Source organism: Balaenoptera physalus (genome assembly GCF_965194825.1).
Source record: "Balaenoptera physalus genome assembly, chromosome: 9".
Lineage (NCBI taxonomy): Eukaryota > Metazoa > Chordata > Mammalia > Artiodactyla > Balaenopteridae > Balaenoptera > Balaenoptera physalus.
The window spans coordinates 43,768,216-43,780,965 of record NC_138888.1 but is presented as its reverse complement, the minus strand read 5'-3'; the positions used below and the strand labels follow the sequence as shown (position 1 = coordinate 43,780,965).

The 12,750-nt window shown below is 38.0% G+C and overlaps 1 protein-coding gene across 3 annotated transcripts in view; it reads right to left on the bottom strand.

The window, feature by feature from the left end:
- Nucleotides 1-12,750, bottom strand: part of ROS1 (ROS proto-oncogene 1, receptor tyrosine kinase) — a 132,123-nt gene that overhangs the window by 61,837 nt on the left and 57,536 nt on the right. For all 3 annotated transcript variants that reach the window (XM_082475074.1, XM_082475075.1, XM_082475076.1), the window contains 7 exons: nucleotides 11,998-12,260; nucleotides 9,986-10,049; nucleotides 9,469-9,671; nucleotides 7,713-7,918; nucleotides 6,553-6,839; nucleotides 2,773-2,949; nucleotides 1,189-1,391 (listed from right to left, as the gene is read on the bottom strand). In XM_082475074.1, the coding sequence (XP_082331200.1) occupies nucleotides 1,189-1,391; nucleotides 2,773-2,949; nucleotides 6,553-6,839; nucleotides 7,713-7,918; nucleotides 9,469-9,671; nucleotides 9,986-10,049; nucleotides 11,998-12,260 (1,403 nt within the window). The remainder of the gene's footprint in view (nucleotides 1-1,188; nucleotides 1,392-2,772; nucleotides 2,950-6,552; nucleotides 6,840-7,712; nucleotides 7,919-9,468; nucleotides 9,672-9,985; nucleotides 10,050-11,997; nucleotides 12,261-12,750) is intronic.

Genomic DNA, 12,750 nt, shown 5'->3' with positions numbered 1-12,750 from the left:
CTACATTATCTAATCATTCTCAGAAATAAAGTTTAAGAAACTAAAAAGGCTTTCCTTACACTAATGGTTCTCAACTTTGGTTACACTTTGGAATCATCTGGGAAGTTTTAAGAAAATACTGATACCTGGGTCCCACCCCTAAAGATTCTGATTGCATTGGTCTGAGGTGAAGCATGGGCTCAGAAATTTTAAAAGCTTCAATGTGCTGTCAAGGTTGAGAACCACTCACTGCCTTTGGCCAATATTAATCATTATGAAGACAATAAGAGATAAGCTCTAATAAGAGAAATGTCCAATGCCAGAAACCCAATCTTGGTCAGCCAAATGATCCAATCTGTCTCTGAAACAACTCCTGTTAGAAATGTGTAAAGAAAGGTTAAAATAGACAAAATTTTAAAATAAATATATTTTTTAAAAAATAGACAAAATAAAAGAAGTTACAAGAATCAGAAAGAAAGTAGATGATGGTCAATTTCACCTTTTGACTTGATTAAAACCTCCAATAGATGATGGTCAATTTCACCTTTGACTTGATTAAAAAATAAGCAGAAAGAAAAATACTGGGTACATATGATTCCATCACAAAGACAACTGGAACACCCATGCCTATGATGGAATGAATTGTGTCCATTCATTCATTCAAGAAATATCTAGTAATGCCTATACAATGCCAAGTAGTATGCTAGGTGCTAGGAATACAATGATGAATAAAAACGTAGTACCCGCATAACAACACATTTCACAACGTATAGAAAATAAACAAAAATATAATGTACAATTTTTATATTAGCTATATGCTATGGAGGAGAGGTATACAGAAATGTTCTTTCTGTCCAATTCATTTCTTACCCCTCAATCTGCTGGAATGGCCACAAAAACAAGTCTCTATCACTTTCTGGGGATAATTAGATAATTAGGGAGGGCAACAAACCCAGCTCTTTTAGGACACTCAGGAAACAGTCACTATAAGGCAATCTACCGACTGATTAGGGTTAATATACTTCCTTGAAGCTTAACTTACTCGTAGGCAAGAGACTAGATAGAACACAGTATGTTTTGATGAGTCAGCTGTAAAAGTTTGCATCACAGTGTGTTTCAGAACATAATATAGAAAATACTATGGCTGAGGATTTTATATCAGAAAAAGGCATCTTGTGAAAAGACAAAGACAACGGGCTCCAACCTTACCAGCATTCTATCTTTCAGTTCAGAGCTGTTCTTCCTGTCATTTACTTCTTTGTAATAAAGCAGGTATGTGGGAGTGGGGCTGGTGATGCCATCCCATGTGAGGTTTGTCTGGGCAGGTGGTAATCTGATTGTGAGGCTGGTGTTAGTGGCGTTAAGTATAGTTGGCTCTGCAATATCTGAAGCTAGAGACAGAAATGCTCTATCTAAAATAATAATAAAAAGATTAAATATATACACACGTACGTACGAGAGAAACAGCAGATTTATCTAACATCAAGGATAATATCATATTTTCTTTTTATTTAACTGACAAGGTATGGTGTATTGGAGTGCTGGAAATGTTATTCAGGACAGGAAGACACGTTTTTTACATACGTTTTGAACATGTTAAATGCCTGGGGAAGAGTGCAAAATAACTGGTAATTGCTTACAATTTCCAGCAGATGGAGCTAAACTACCCTTAATTGCGTACCTAGACAGTGAATAGCAAAATACGTTGACCCTTTTTTATTTTGAAGAAAGTAATGAGAGCATTATATCAATCATAGTTTTCAATGAATTCCAATTATGAAAACTGATGTTATCTTTAGGACTTTTATTTCTAGGGATATGCGTGTGTGTTCAACCTCAAACAGATATTGCATGGATTTTTTAAATCTCTTAAATGAATTATTTCACCAAAATATGCACTCAGCTTATTTATAAGTTCTCCCATGTTTTCATATTGTATAACTTACATATTTTATAACTGAATACATTTAAGCAAAGAGAGTTTGTTTTACTCATTTCTGTCTCTAAGAGGGAATTATACTGAATTTAGAATGACATTGTGACTTTAATGGCAGAGAGAGCTTGTGAAAAAACTCAGAGACCACTTTAGGTTTGAATGTCACCCATGAGGCTATGTAGTGCTGTTTTTGTTTTTGGTTGGTTGGTTTTTATATTTCAAACATTTATTTTATTATGACTCTCAGCAAAAAATATATAGTCAGTTCTGCCATAATGTGATACATGCATTCCTAAAAGTCATTGCATTATACAAAATCCAGAAGATGTGTGGGGAAAATACAGTGAGGGGCACAACACTAAAAAACTTCATGAGTGACACATTAAACAAGCAAGAGAGAAACTTAATAAAAATGGTAGCACAAATGTACACATGTTAAATGGTTGACATATCTAATCCTATAATACATAGGCATTTTACCTTGAAAAAGACCTGAAATTTTATGCAAAGCTTTTTGACACCACTGGGAGGTCTAAAATATCATCAGGGGAGAAAAAAGACAAAAAGAAGGGAAATTATGGGACTGAGAAGACAAAGAGGATAGACAGAGAGAATGACAGGGCAAGGGTTTCCCGTGTCTAAAGTAGCCTGCCACAGCCCAAGCCATGTATACAGATAGAGATAAATTGTGACCCAGGGCAAACAGCAATCACAATGTGCACCAAACCCTGACCATTTGGAGCAATGCTGAGAGCACAACAAAGAGTTGGAGGGACAGCCCTGGAGGAGGAAACATTATGAAATTTTCCTGACCCTAAACTGGGAGAACAAGCTGATTAAGAATGTGACTTTCTTACCTGGAAAAGGCTGCAGAACTGAACTGTAAACCAAGATATGCTTACTACTTAGGGCCTCCACCTGGGAGAGGATGGACCCATTGCTTTTCTTTGCCTGATAAATTTGTGTGCTGTCCTTTGCTGTGGAGATCCAATATAGAAATTGTCCATCCACAGTCAAGCTAACAAGCATTTTTCCTGTTGATGAAAAACAGAAAAGAACATAAAGAACAAAATACATATCTGATATTTTCTACTCTAAGCAATATGTGAAATCCTTTTTCTAAGCATAACTGATAAATTTTGAATCTTTCTATTATTTCAATATGAAAAAATAATACTTTTATGTCATTAGTCTAAGGATTTTACAGATATTTTCTCATTTTAGCTCCGTATCAAGCCAACAAAGCAAATACTATTATTATTAGCCTCATTTTGTAGAAGTGGAAACTGAGGCTTCGAGGGGTTAAATAATCCCCTCAAGGCCACAAAGTTAGTCAAGGGCAGAGCCAGGATTTAAAACTTACCTGTGTGATTCCTCCCCAAACACCACCAACTGAAGGAAGGTATTAGCTGAGGCGCAGGGCTCAGTGCCTTGCTCAGTATATTTATCAATGATTTAGAATGAATGCATAATAAACATATCAAATTTGCAGATAATACATGATTCTTACTGTCACTAGTACATTCAGTCTTTGACTTATTCAAAAATATCACAACAGAATCGTGAAATGGATTGAAATTTCATAGCAACAAATATAACATCCTAAATTCAAGGTTAAAATTAAATCTGTAAATAAGGAATGAAAGAAATTCTGGCTTAATAATAGTTAACATGAAAAAGACTATGGGTTCTTCAAATGGCAGGCAGCCCAAAGACCTGATGTCACTTTTAGCTGCAGTAAAAGAAGACCTGGGAAGTCAGAGGCCCTCTGTGCTGACCAGAACATACTGAAAAGTACAGTGAGTCATTATGGGACAACATTTAAGAGAACTAAGCAGCTAGAGCGAAACCTCAGGAGAGTGGATAGGGCAAAGAAAGATCTAGAAGCCATACCACCTAAGGATTACTTACAGACACTTGAATTTTTTCCTCTAAAGGAAGTGCTTAGTATGGGCTATGGCAGCTGTTTCCACATAGTTGAGTCGCTATCATGTGGAAAATGATTGATTTATTCTTTGTAAATTTAAAAGTCAGAACTCAGGCCAATGAATGAGAGGAATGGGGAGAAAACTTCGGCTAAACATAAGAAAAATATCTAGCGTTTAGAACTGTGCAAAAATTAAACAGACTTCCTTATAAGGTAATAAATTGTTTTATAAACAGGTGCTCAAAGAAAGCTGTTTTGGTAGAGGGGATTTCTTCCAATATTACGTCAGCTAAATGATCTCTAAAGTCATTCTAATTTTCTAATTTTTGGATTATGGATTTCAATTGTGGCTTCATGAAAGACTGACTAGTTCTATAGCTATAAAATAATGGCCATTAGATAATTATTGTGTATCAGATGTTAAAGAAAAATTATTCTGACACTTGTTTAAATGATAAGGAAGACTTTAATCAAGGCTGTTGCAATATTGCAGTAGGGGAGGGAGATGTGCACAACTCCAAATACAGCAAAGACAACTGGGAGTTATAGCCAACAAGCAGAGGGAGAGAGCAGTCAAGAAAATTACTAAGAGGAGACATCAAGGGGAGGGGGATTCTTGCTAAACTGGCCTCATAGGATTTTTGGCCAAGAACATCAAGGGGCGAAGAACTTTATCAGATACCAAGATGAGGGATTCTCTCTAAACTGATTTGGCAAGACTCTTGCTACAACTGGACTCAGCAAGGATGGACAGGGAAGACCAAGTTTGAGGCCTAGTTGAGGAAAGGGCTCACAGGAGCATAACTAAAGTTTGATCAGGGAATTCCCTGACTGTCCAATAGTTAGGACTCTAGACTCCGTGCTTCCACTGCAGGAGGCATGGATTTAATCCCTGGTTGGGGAACTGGGATCCAGCAAGCTACTCGGCGTGGCCCAAAAAAAAAAAAAAAAAGAGCAATTAAAGTTTGACCAAGGAAAGAGTCTTTGTCACAGATTCAACAGAATCAAGTTATTCTCCTAATAAGAGAAGTTCAGAACATTATCTCCACTCTTAAGCCCATTGAAAGTACATTGGAATTGCTTCTAAAAGGCTCTGGGGCTTCCCCGGTGGCTCAGAGGTTAAGAATCCGCCTGCCAATGCAGGGGACACAGGTTCGAGCCCTGGTCCAGGAAGATCCCACATGCCGCGGAGCAACTAAGCCCATGCGCCACAACTACTGAACCCACATACCACAACTACTGAAGCCCATGCGCCTAGAGCCTGTGCTCCGCAACAAGAGAACAGCAATGAGAAGACTGCGCACCACAAGGAAGAGTGACCCCCCACTCACCTCAACTAGGGAAAGCCCGCACACAGCAAGGAAGACCCAACGCAACCAAAAATAAATTAATTAATTAAATAAAATTTTTAAAAAAGGCTCTGGCTGATATGTCAACAAAACCATACATGCAGTTACAACACACAGACACACACACATTTGCAATTTCAAAACTTTACTATATAAACCAGCAATACCCAATAGCACTTTTTTTTTAAATAAATTTATTTATTTTTGGCTGTGTTGGGTCTTCCTTGCTGCACACGGGCTTTCTCGAGCTGCGGTGAGCAGGGGGGCCACTCCTTGCTGCGGTGCTTAGATTTCTCACTGCGGTGGCTTCTCTTGTTGCGGAGCACAGGCTCTAGGCACGTGGGCTTCAGTAGTTGTGGCACGTGGGCTCAGTAGTTGTGGGGCACAGGCTTTGTTGCTCCGTGGCATGTGAGATCTTCCCAGACCAGGGATCGAACCCATGTCCCCTGCAATGGTAGGTGGATTCTTAACCACTGCGCCACCAGGGAAGGCCCCCCAGTAGCACTTTTGATGATGGAAATATTTTACATCTGTGCTGCCCAATACAGTAACCATTAGCCACTTGTGGGTTTTGAGCATTTAAAATGTGACTAGTGAGGCTGAGGAATTAAATTTTGAATTTTATTTAATTTTAATTAATTTAAACTTAAATCACCACATGTGATTAGTGATTGGATAGTGAGGACTAGACCCTTAAGAATATATGGGGGTATTTAAAGTGTTTTTTTTCTTTTGCAATTACTCCTAATTAGAAGACTTCCAAGTGACTTTAGACTTTCAAATATTTCCTCCACAAGATTGTGAATTTCAACAGATAGACCTGTCAAGTATTGACCAAGTCATGCTGAACGTGGAAGCAATGAGATCATCAGCATGGGGGTGGAGTACTGGTGGGAAGATCAGGGATGCTGTAGTTAGGCCCAGTTTCAGATACCAGCTCCTCTATTAACTATGGCCCTTTGGACAAATTACCTTTCTCAGCCTCAGTTTCCTCATCTGTAAAATGTGGATACTAGTATCTACTTCACTGAGGTGTTTTGAAGATCAAATGAGATAATACATTTAGTCGCCTGCTTAGAATACATAGTTGAGCTCAATAAGTTGTAGTTCTACTGTTAATTATAAAATAACAACAAAAGAAAGCCCCCCACAGATCCAGAAAATTATGTGAATGCCTATGTACAATTTGCCTGAAAACAACTTGAATTCTACAAAAACATTTGGCACAGTCTGGAGCAAATACTATATATATATATACACACATATTCCTTTGAGTATAGGTTGAATGTAACCCCTTTTTAATGGAGCTGGAGGGGCTGCCATTATTAGTGAAGATCTACGTACACACACGAGTGTCTTACCAAGCAGAGCAGGCATGATGATAACTTGCCAACACTGACATCCTTCCAGATCCATTGCCCAGATCTCTTGCCCTTTGACAAAGTATATCCGTGGTTTCTTTAGGTCAGAGGTATCAATAGTCATTGCTCCACTTAACTCGAATTCAGTCACATTGCAAGAACATTGGCTTCTTCCATTTGGATGGTTTATGGCTGGTGGTTGCAGAATTCGGTGCAAGGTCTGGTTGATAATACTGTAGTAGAACATCTGAGATCCAAAATCAGAAACTTCTGTCCAATACAGGCGACTATAGGAAAAAAAAGATGCTCCAACTTAATGAGTAAAACATATCATTGCAAATATCAGTTTCTAATGAAGATCATTCATTTCTAATGATTGTGGGGACAGATGCCACCTTCGGAAAGAACATGTCCCAGTGTTCAATAACCTTCTGATAGAAGAGATCACAAGAAGTCTAGTTTGTAGCATTTTCCAAAGATTTCTCAATAAATGTGTTTGCAACAAAAGCCTTGGACTATAATGACCTTAGGCATTGTATTAAATGGCTCATTACTGGCTCTAAATATGAAATATATTTGCATACTTTTCATCAACACCATCTCCATTCCCTTCCCCTCAAGTTTGTTTCTGTTTCTTAATACTAGTTACCAATCTAGTTTCAAGATAGACTATAACCTTGCTTATGGCACAAACAAAATATATCTCTTCAGCCAGAGAAACTGCTATTCAGTTGCTGAATGGAGGCCTTAAAATTAATCTCATAAGGACATTAATTAAAGATGGATGAGCCCAGAATAGCATTTACTGTGGAAAACATGCTTCCTGTCTATCTCCTGCTCATTTCCTGCTGCCGTCTCAGTCCCCTTCTTGTCCTTACCAACTGGGGATATTATTAAATTCACTGGTATAAAAATATCCTTTGGTTTCTCGCTGGTAATTAACCTAACTTTAGGTTAGTGGAATTGTCAGTATGGATTAATTTTATATATTGGTGGTTGTAGGCTCATCATTTATGTGTAGAATTAGTATAAGTTAACATCAAGAACATTAAGCATCTTATTGTCCCATCATTGACTCTAATATTAAACCAAAGATATTACATTAAATATGTCTATGTCTATTTCATCACAGTAGAAACAGACACTCATACTTCACATACCTTAAGAAAGGATATACAGAAAAAGAGATTATTGTTGAATTTCTGTTGCAAATTTTCAGCCTCCTGGGATATTTCACCTTGTTTTCAAGATCGACATCAAATATTTGCATTCCATTTTGTGATTCTTTCAGCACAAAGTAGAGGTGCCTTGAAATCCAGTCAATTGTAATAATTGTGATATCAAAAACCACTGCATCTCGGAAAATCTTAACAACAGGTAGAAAACAGCCAAGAAGATAATGCTCATTTTCTTCAACTCTGAGGACTTTTTTTGTAATCACTCAATTTCTTATTTACTGCACTTCTCTTTTGTAATCCAAAATCTCGGTAACTCTGGACTGTGTGCCACTGTAACACTGGTCCTCTTCTCACGTTGTATATTTTCCCTTGTTAATTTCAACTGCCGTGGCTTCAACTGTAATCCATAGACCAGAGCTACAAATTCACATCTTCAGGCAAGATTCTCATTGAGTTACTGCTTCAAATATCAAACTGCCTACTGAACATCTCCAAATGAATGATCTCAGAAAACAAAATTCATCACCCCACCCCCCAAACCTCCTTTTCTCCTGCATTTTATATTTTTATGGATTTCCAACACTCACCTGAAGAGCAGTCTCAACAACTGTGGTTCACCCTTGACTTCTTCCTCCCATTACTACCCATAGCGAATTAGTCCCATTTTAAATATCTCCTGAGCTTGTCCTCTCCTCTCTTACCTCACTGTCTCTCACTTCCTGCTTAACATTTCCTGTCTGGATTCCTGTGATAGTTGCTGATTGCCTCAGACTTAACCTTCTCTTCTTTGCTAACAGAGAGGTCTTCCTAAAACACTACTTGATCACGTTAATGACCCACTAAATTTCTTGAATGGCTTGATGTTGGCTTCAAAATTGACACTCATCTCCTTGGCACAGTAAAGAAGGTCCCTTATATTTAGACTCTTGCCCACCTCTTCAGCTTTACCACCTGCCTTTTACTCTGCCCTGACCCCCACCTCCATTCCAAGCTCTTTCTAGTTACAGCTGCCCGAACAGGCTATGGCTCTCTGGTTTCCCGGACTTTGCTGCTCCCTCAGCTTTTCCCCACATTCACCTGGTTCATCTTATTTGTACCCAAGATGTCTTTCCACTCTACCACCACCACCACCACTCCATGCTGGATGAAGCCTCCTTTCTCTGTGATTCCACTGCATCCTGCCCTCAGCATAGCACTTACAGTCTTCTGCCTGTCTTCTCCACTAGCTAACATTCAGTGAATACCTACCACATTCCAGGCATTGTGCTAATGCCTTACATGGATTAGCTCATTAATCTTCACCCTAAGATGAGGGACTATGCAACCATAGTGGTTAAATAAGTTGCTGATGGTCACAGTTCTAGCATGTAGTAAAGTCAGAATTAAATTCTAGGCTGTCAGATTTTAAAGCTCACCCTCTTAATCACCATGCCATACTGTCTTACTCTTGTTAGACTAATACTAGACTGGATTTGTTCAAGGACTGTGACATTTTGTTTTACCTCCATCTCAGGTAACACAGTGCCTTAAGCCCAATAACTGTTTGCTAAATTAAGCCTGAATCACATCTGCACAAAACATAACCTGAATTCATTTGTGACTAAATAATTACACAACATCTGTCCTTTTCAACCATTCTAATCTTAATGGCTCAACCACTGGCTCGTCATTTTCATCACAGGGTTGTGTGATATGCAAATACTCCACTTCCTTTCAGAAGAATTACATAGCGAAATACCTCAGAGCTGGACTGATTGTGCATGTTGAGGAGGAAGAGTGAGTCTCCCTGAGCATAGTACGCCACTGCGTCATCAGCTGTGTAGCCCATGGCACCAACGTCGCCTTCTGCCAAAAGTGTCCATACAACTTGATTTCGATCCATATCTAACAAAACTATCTTGTTATCAAAAAAAGTTATGAGGTATGGAAATGCATTGATCTCTAAAAACAAAAAACAAGTAGATAATATGTATGAGAAAAAGAACTTTAGCAAAATCCCTTGATTCAACATCAAGCCATTTTGAAATCCGTGAGTCTCCTTTGGGCTCATTTACTACACCCGTCTCAATGGATTCTGCCTGGGTGCTCTAAGCCTAGGTTTATTTAAGCGTGTTTGGCGATGATGAAAATTGATTATTTTATTTGACTTTAATTTCAGCTCAGAGATAGCACTTGGGTATCCCTGAGAATACTAAGGGTCAAAAATGTTTTTAAATCACTAGTTGTTATTCGCACAGGTTTTAGATAATAAATACCTGATGTTTTGGACTTTACTATGTCAGAAAATGGTCCAGGTCCTTTGGATGTGAAGACTCGAACCTAAAGAAAAAAAAGCATACAAAAATGTGCATTCAAAAGTGTCCTCAGTGACAACAGTTAAGTTCTGAGACTGATAAATTATTGAATGTTTCATTTCACAATTATGAGATATATTATGAATAGGTTCAGTTATTCACATCTAAGTATATAGCAAAAAATTACTAAGAGGAAAAATATTGTCCCAAACAATTTTTGGTAGGATTTTTTGTCCAGAAAAGTACAAAGTAATGGCACAAACCTCTATTGGCAAAAGATCTGAATTTCTATAAAAGGTCTTTAGCTATTTCCAAAATTAAATTACATGGAACATTTAACAGAAACAAAACCATACAGATTATGGTAAACTTCCACTTTATCATGAAATCAACAAGAAGCTTCAAATAACTAAATTTACTGTACTTTTTTAAAAGAAGATTTATAAAAAGAAAATAGTAATTAACCCTTATATTTGAAAATGAGTCGTGCGTTTCAAACCACTTTTACGTATATTATCTCTTTTGATCCTCACAACTACTAAGAGTAGAAACTGGACAAAGGTCATAATTAGGGTAGGTAACCTATCCACAATGACACATGTAGAAACTGGCATAAAACTAAGTCTTCTGAGGTCTGTATGCTTTTCTTCCCACTGTGCCACGCTGTGTTCTAACAGCAAAGTTTTTTAAAACAATTTTTATTACATATCTCTTATTATATAATAATTATTTCCACTTCCAAAACTTGCCTGTGTTCTATAGCCTAAAAGAAAATTGCCATCCATAATGATGGCCTTGAAAGATAGAACCTCAAGTGCCCTCTCAATCAACAAAACACTGGATTATTCTTATTACACCTCTAGTATTAAATCTATTTTACTATATTCTGTTTATTACTATCTGTGTATGGTGTGCATGCATGTGTGTGTGTTTATCATGGTGCATATATCAATCAGTCTTCACTTTTGCACTGGACCGTGTTAAGTAAAACTCATGCCTATACATGCAGATCACTTTGCAAAGCTCTGTGGTGACTGAGATTTGAACCAATATAAGCATATAGGCAAATACACTTAACCGGACTATTTATTTAACTGGAACACATATGATTCTTAACAAATAGGAATGTGTGTTATCTTTAACTTTTATGTACAACTTTTTTGATTAGTATATGTAGACCTAATATATTATCAAAATAATTACTGAATTAGAATTTTACAAAAAGAAAATAGATCCTCTGGAAACCACAAATCTCGAAAACACTGCCCAAAACATTATGTTCCCCAAAATGAAATGGAAAATAACTCTAAATATGTACAACATTGTCACCAACCTGGTACATAATGACGATGTGAAAATCATCAGGCTATCTACCATAAGGGGAAAGCTATGTCATATTATATTTAAAATGCCAAAATTGGTGGCAGTCGTTTTTCCTTTTGACTCCTACTCTCTCCGACTTTCTCCTCTCTCCGCAGCCAGGTGACAAATGTGAGATGTCAACTACCCAGACCCTCAGCTTTTATTTCCTTTAGTAGCTGCAATTGGGGGCGTCCAGATGACGCCCAGCAGCTGATGTAATATAGTGGAAAGGACTCTAGAAGCTAGACTGTAGCACACCACTTCCCAACCACGCAGCTTTGGTACCTGATACACCCAGGGACATGGCTTTTTCTTCACAATGGGAGGATCAAATGAGATAATGAATATAAAAGCACCTAGTGTGGTACACGGCCTATAGTGGTGGAGCCGAAAAGTAATGTTTGTTCTGAATCTGGAAGCAAGAAAATTGTCAAGATGTCCTTTACCCTAGCTGTCCCCTCTCCCTTCTGTACCTTTGCTGTCCACTTGACCTCTGTGATCACAGCATACATGAAATTATTGACAGAGCGGCAGAATTCTTAACCTGGTCCTTTAATCCACCTTTTGTCTACACTATTCAGACCCCTGTATCCCTGTTTTCACTCTCATACCTGGAAGGCAACACTGTACCCAAGACTCATACCCTCAAGTTGAAAAGACATCACTGAGGAAGTGACATTGACAGCAATCCAGTCTTTGAATGTTTTGTTTGTGTCGCTTTGGTGGGATATTTGATAGAAAATTTCGAATCTTGTTAACACACCATTTTCGTGCTTAGGTTTATTCCACCTAAATTCCACCACAACTTCATTCTTATTGTGGTATTTTTCACTTGGTAATATAAATATTCTGGGATTCTCTGGTGCTGATGGAACTGAAAAGCAGAGACACAGATAGGGCAGAAAACAATACAAGGTCAACTTCTACCACTCATGATGAGGATGCAGAGCATCTTAGTAATAAATATTTCTCATTCCTGACAGTTAAGGTATATCTATCTTCTTCTTAAAGATCTTCAAGAGAGAATATTCCATAGATTTCTTCAGGAACCTATCCTGATATTTCTGCAAATCTTCCTTTTCTCCAACCCAAATCCTGCTTACTACCACTGAGGCACACCTTTCTCATCTGTGGTCTGTATACATGGAAGCTGGCTAGTTCACCTTATAAAATACAGTATTTACTCTCACTCTGGAGGTGGAAATGGCAGTCACCAGGAAGGAAGACACTATCTCTATCCAGCCTTTAGCCAGTTCCGGGTGTAAAATACAGCATATCCAGGATCCAGGCCCTCTCACCGTGAACCCTCTCTGAGAGTATGGCTTAGTTGTTGCCATCTATTCTGGAGCCACATCAAGCAATTT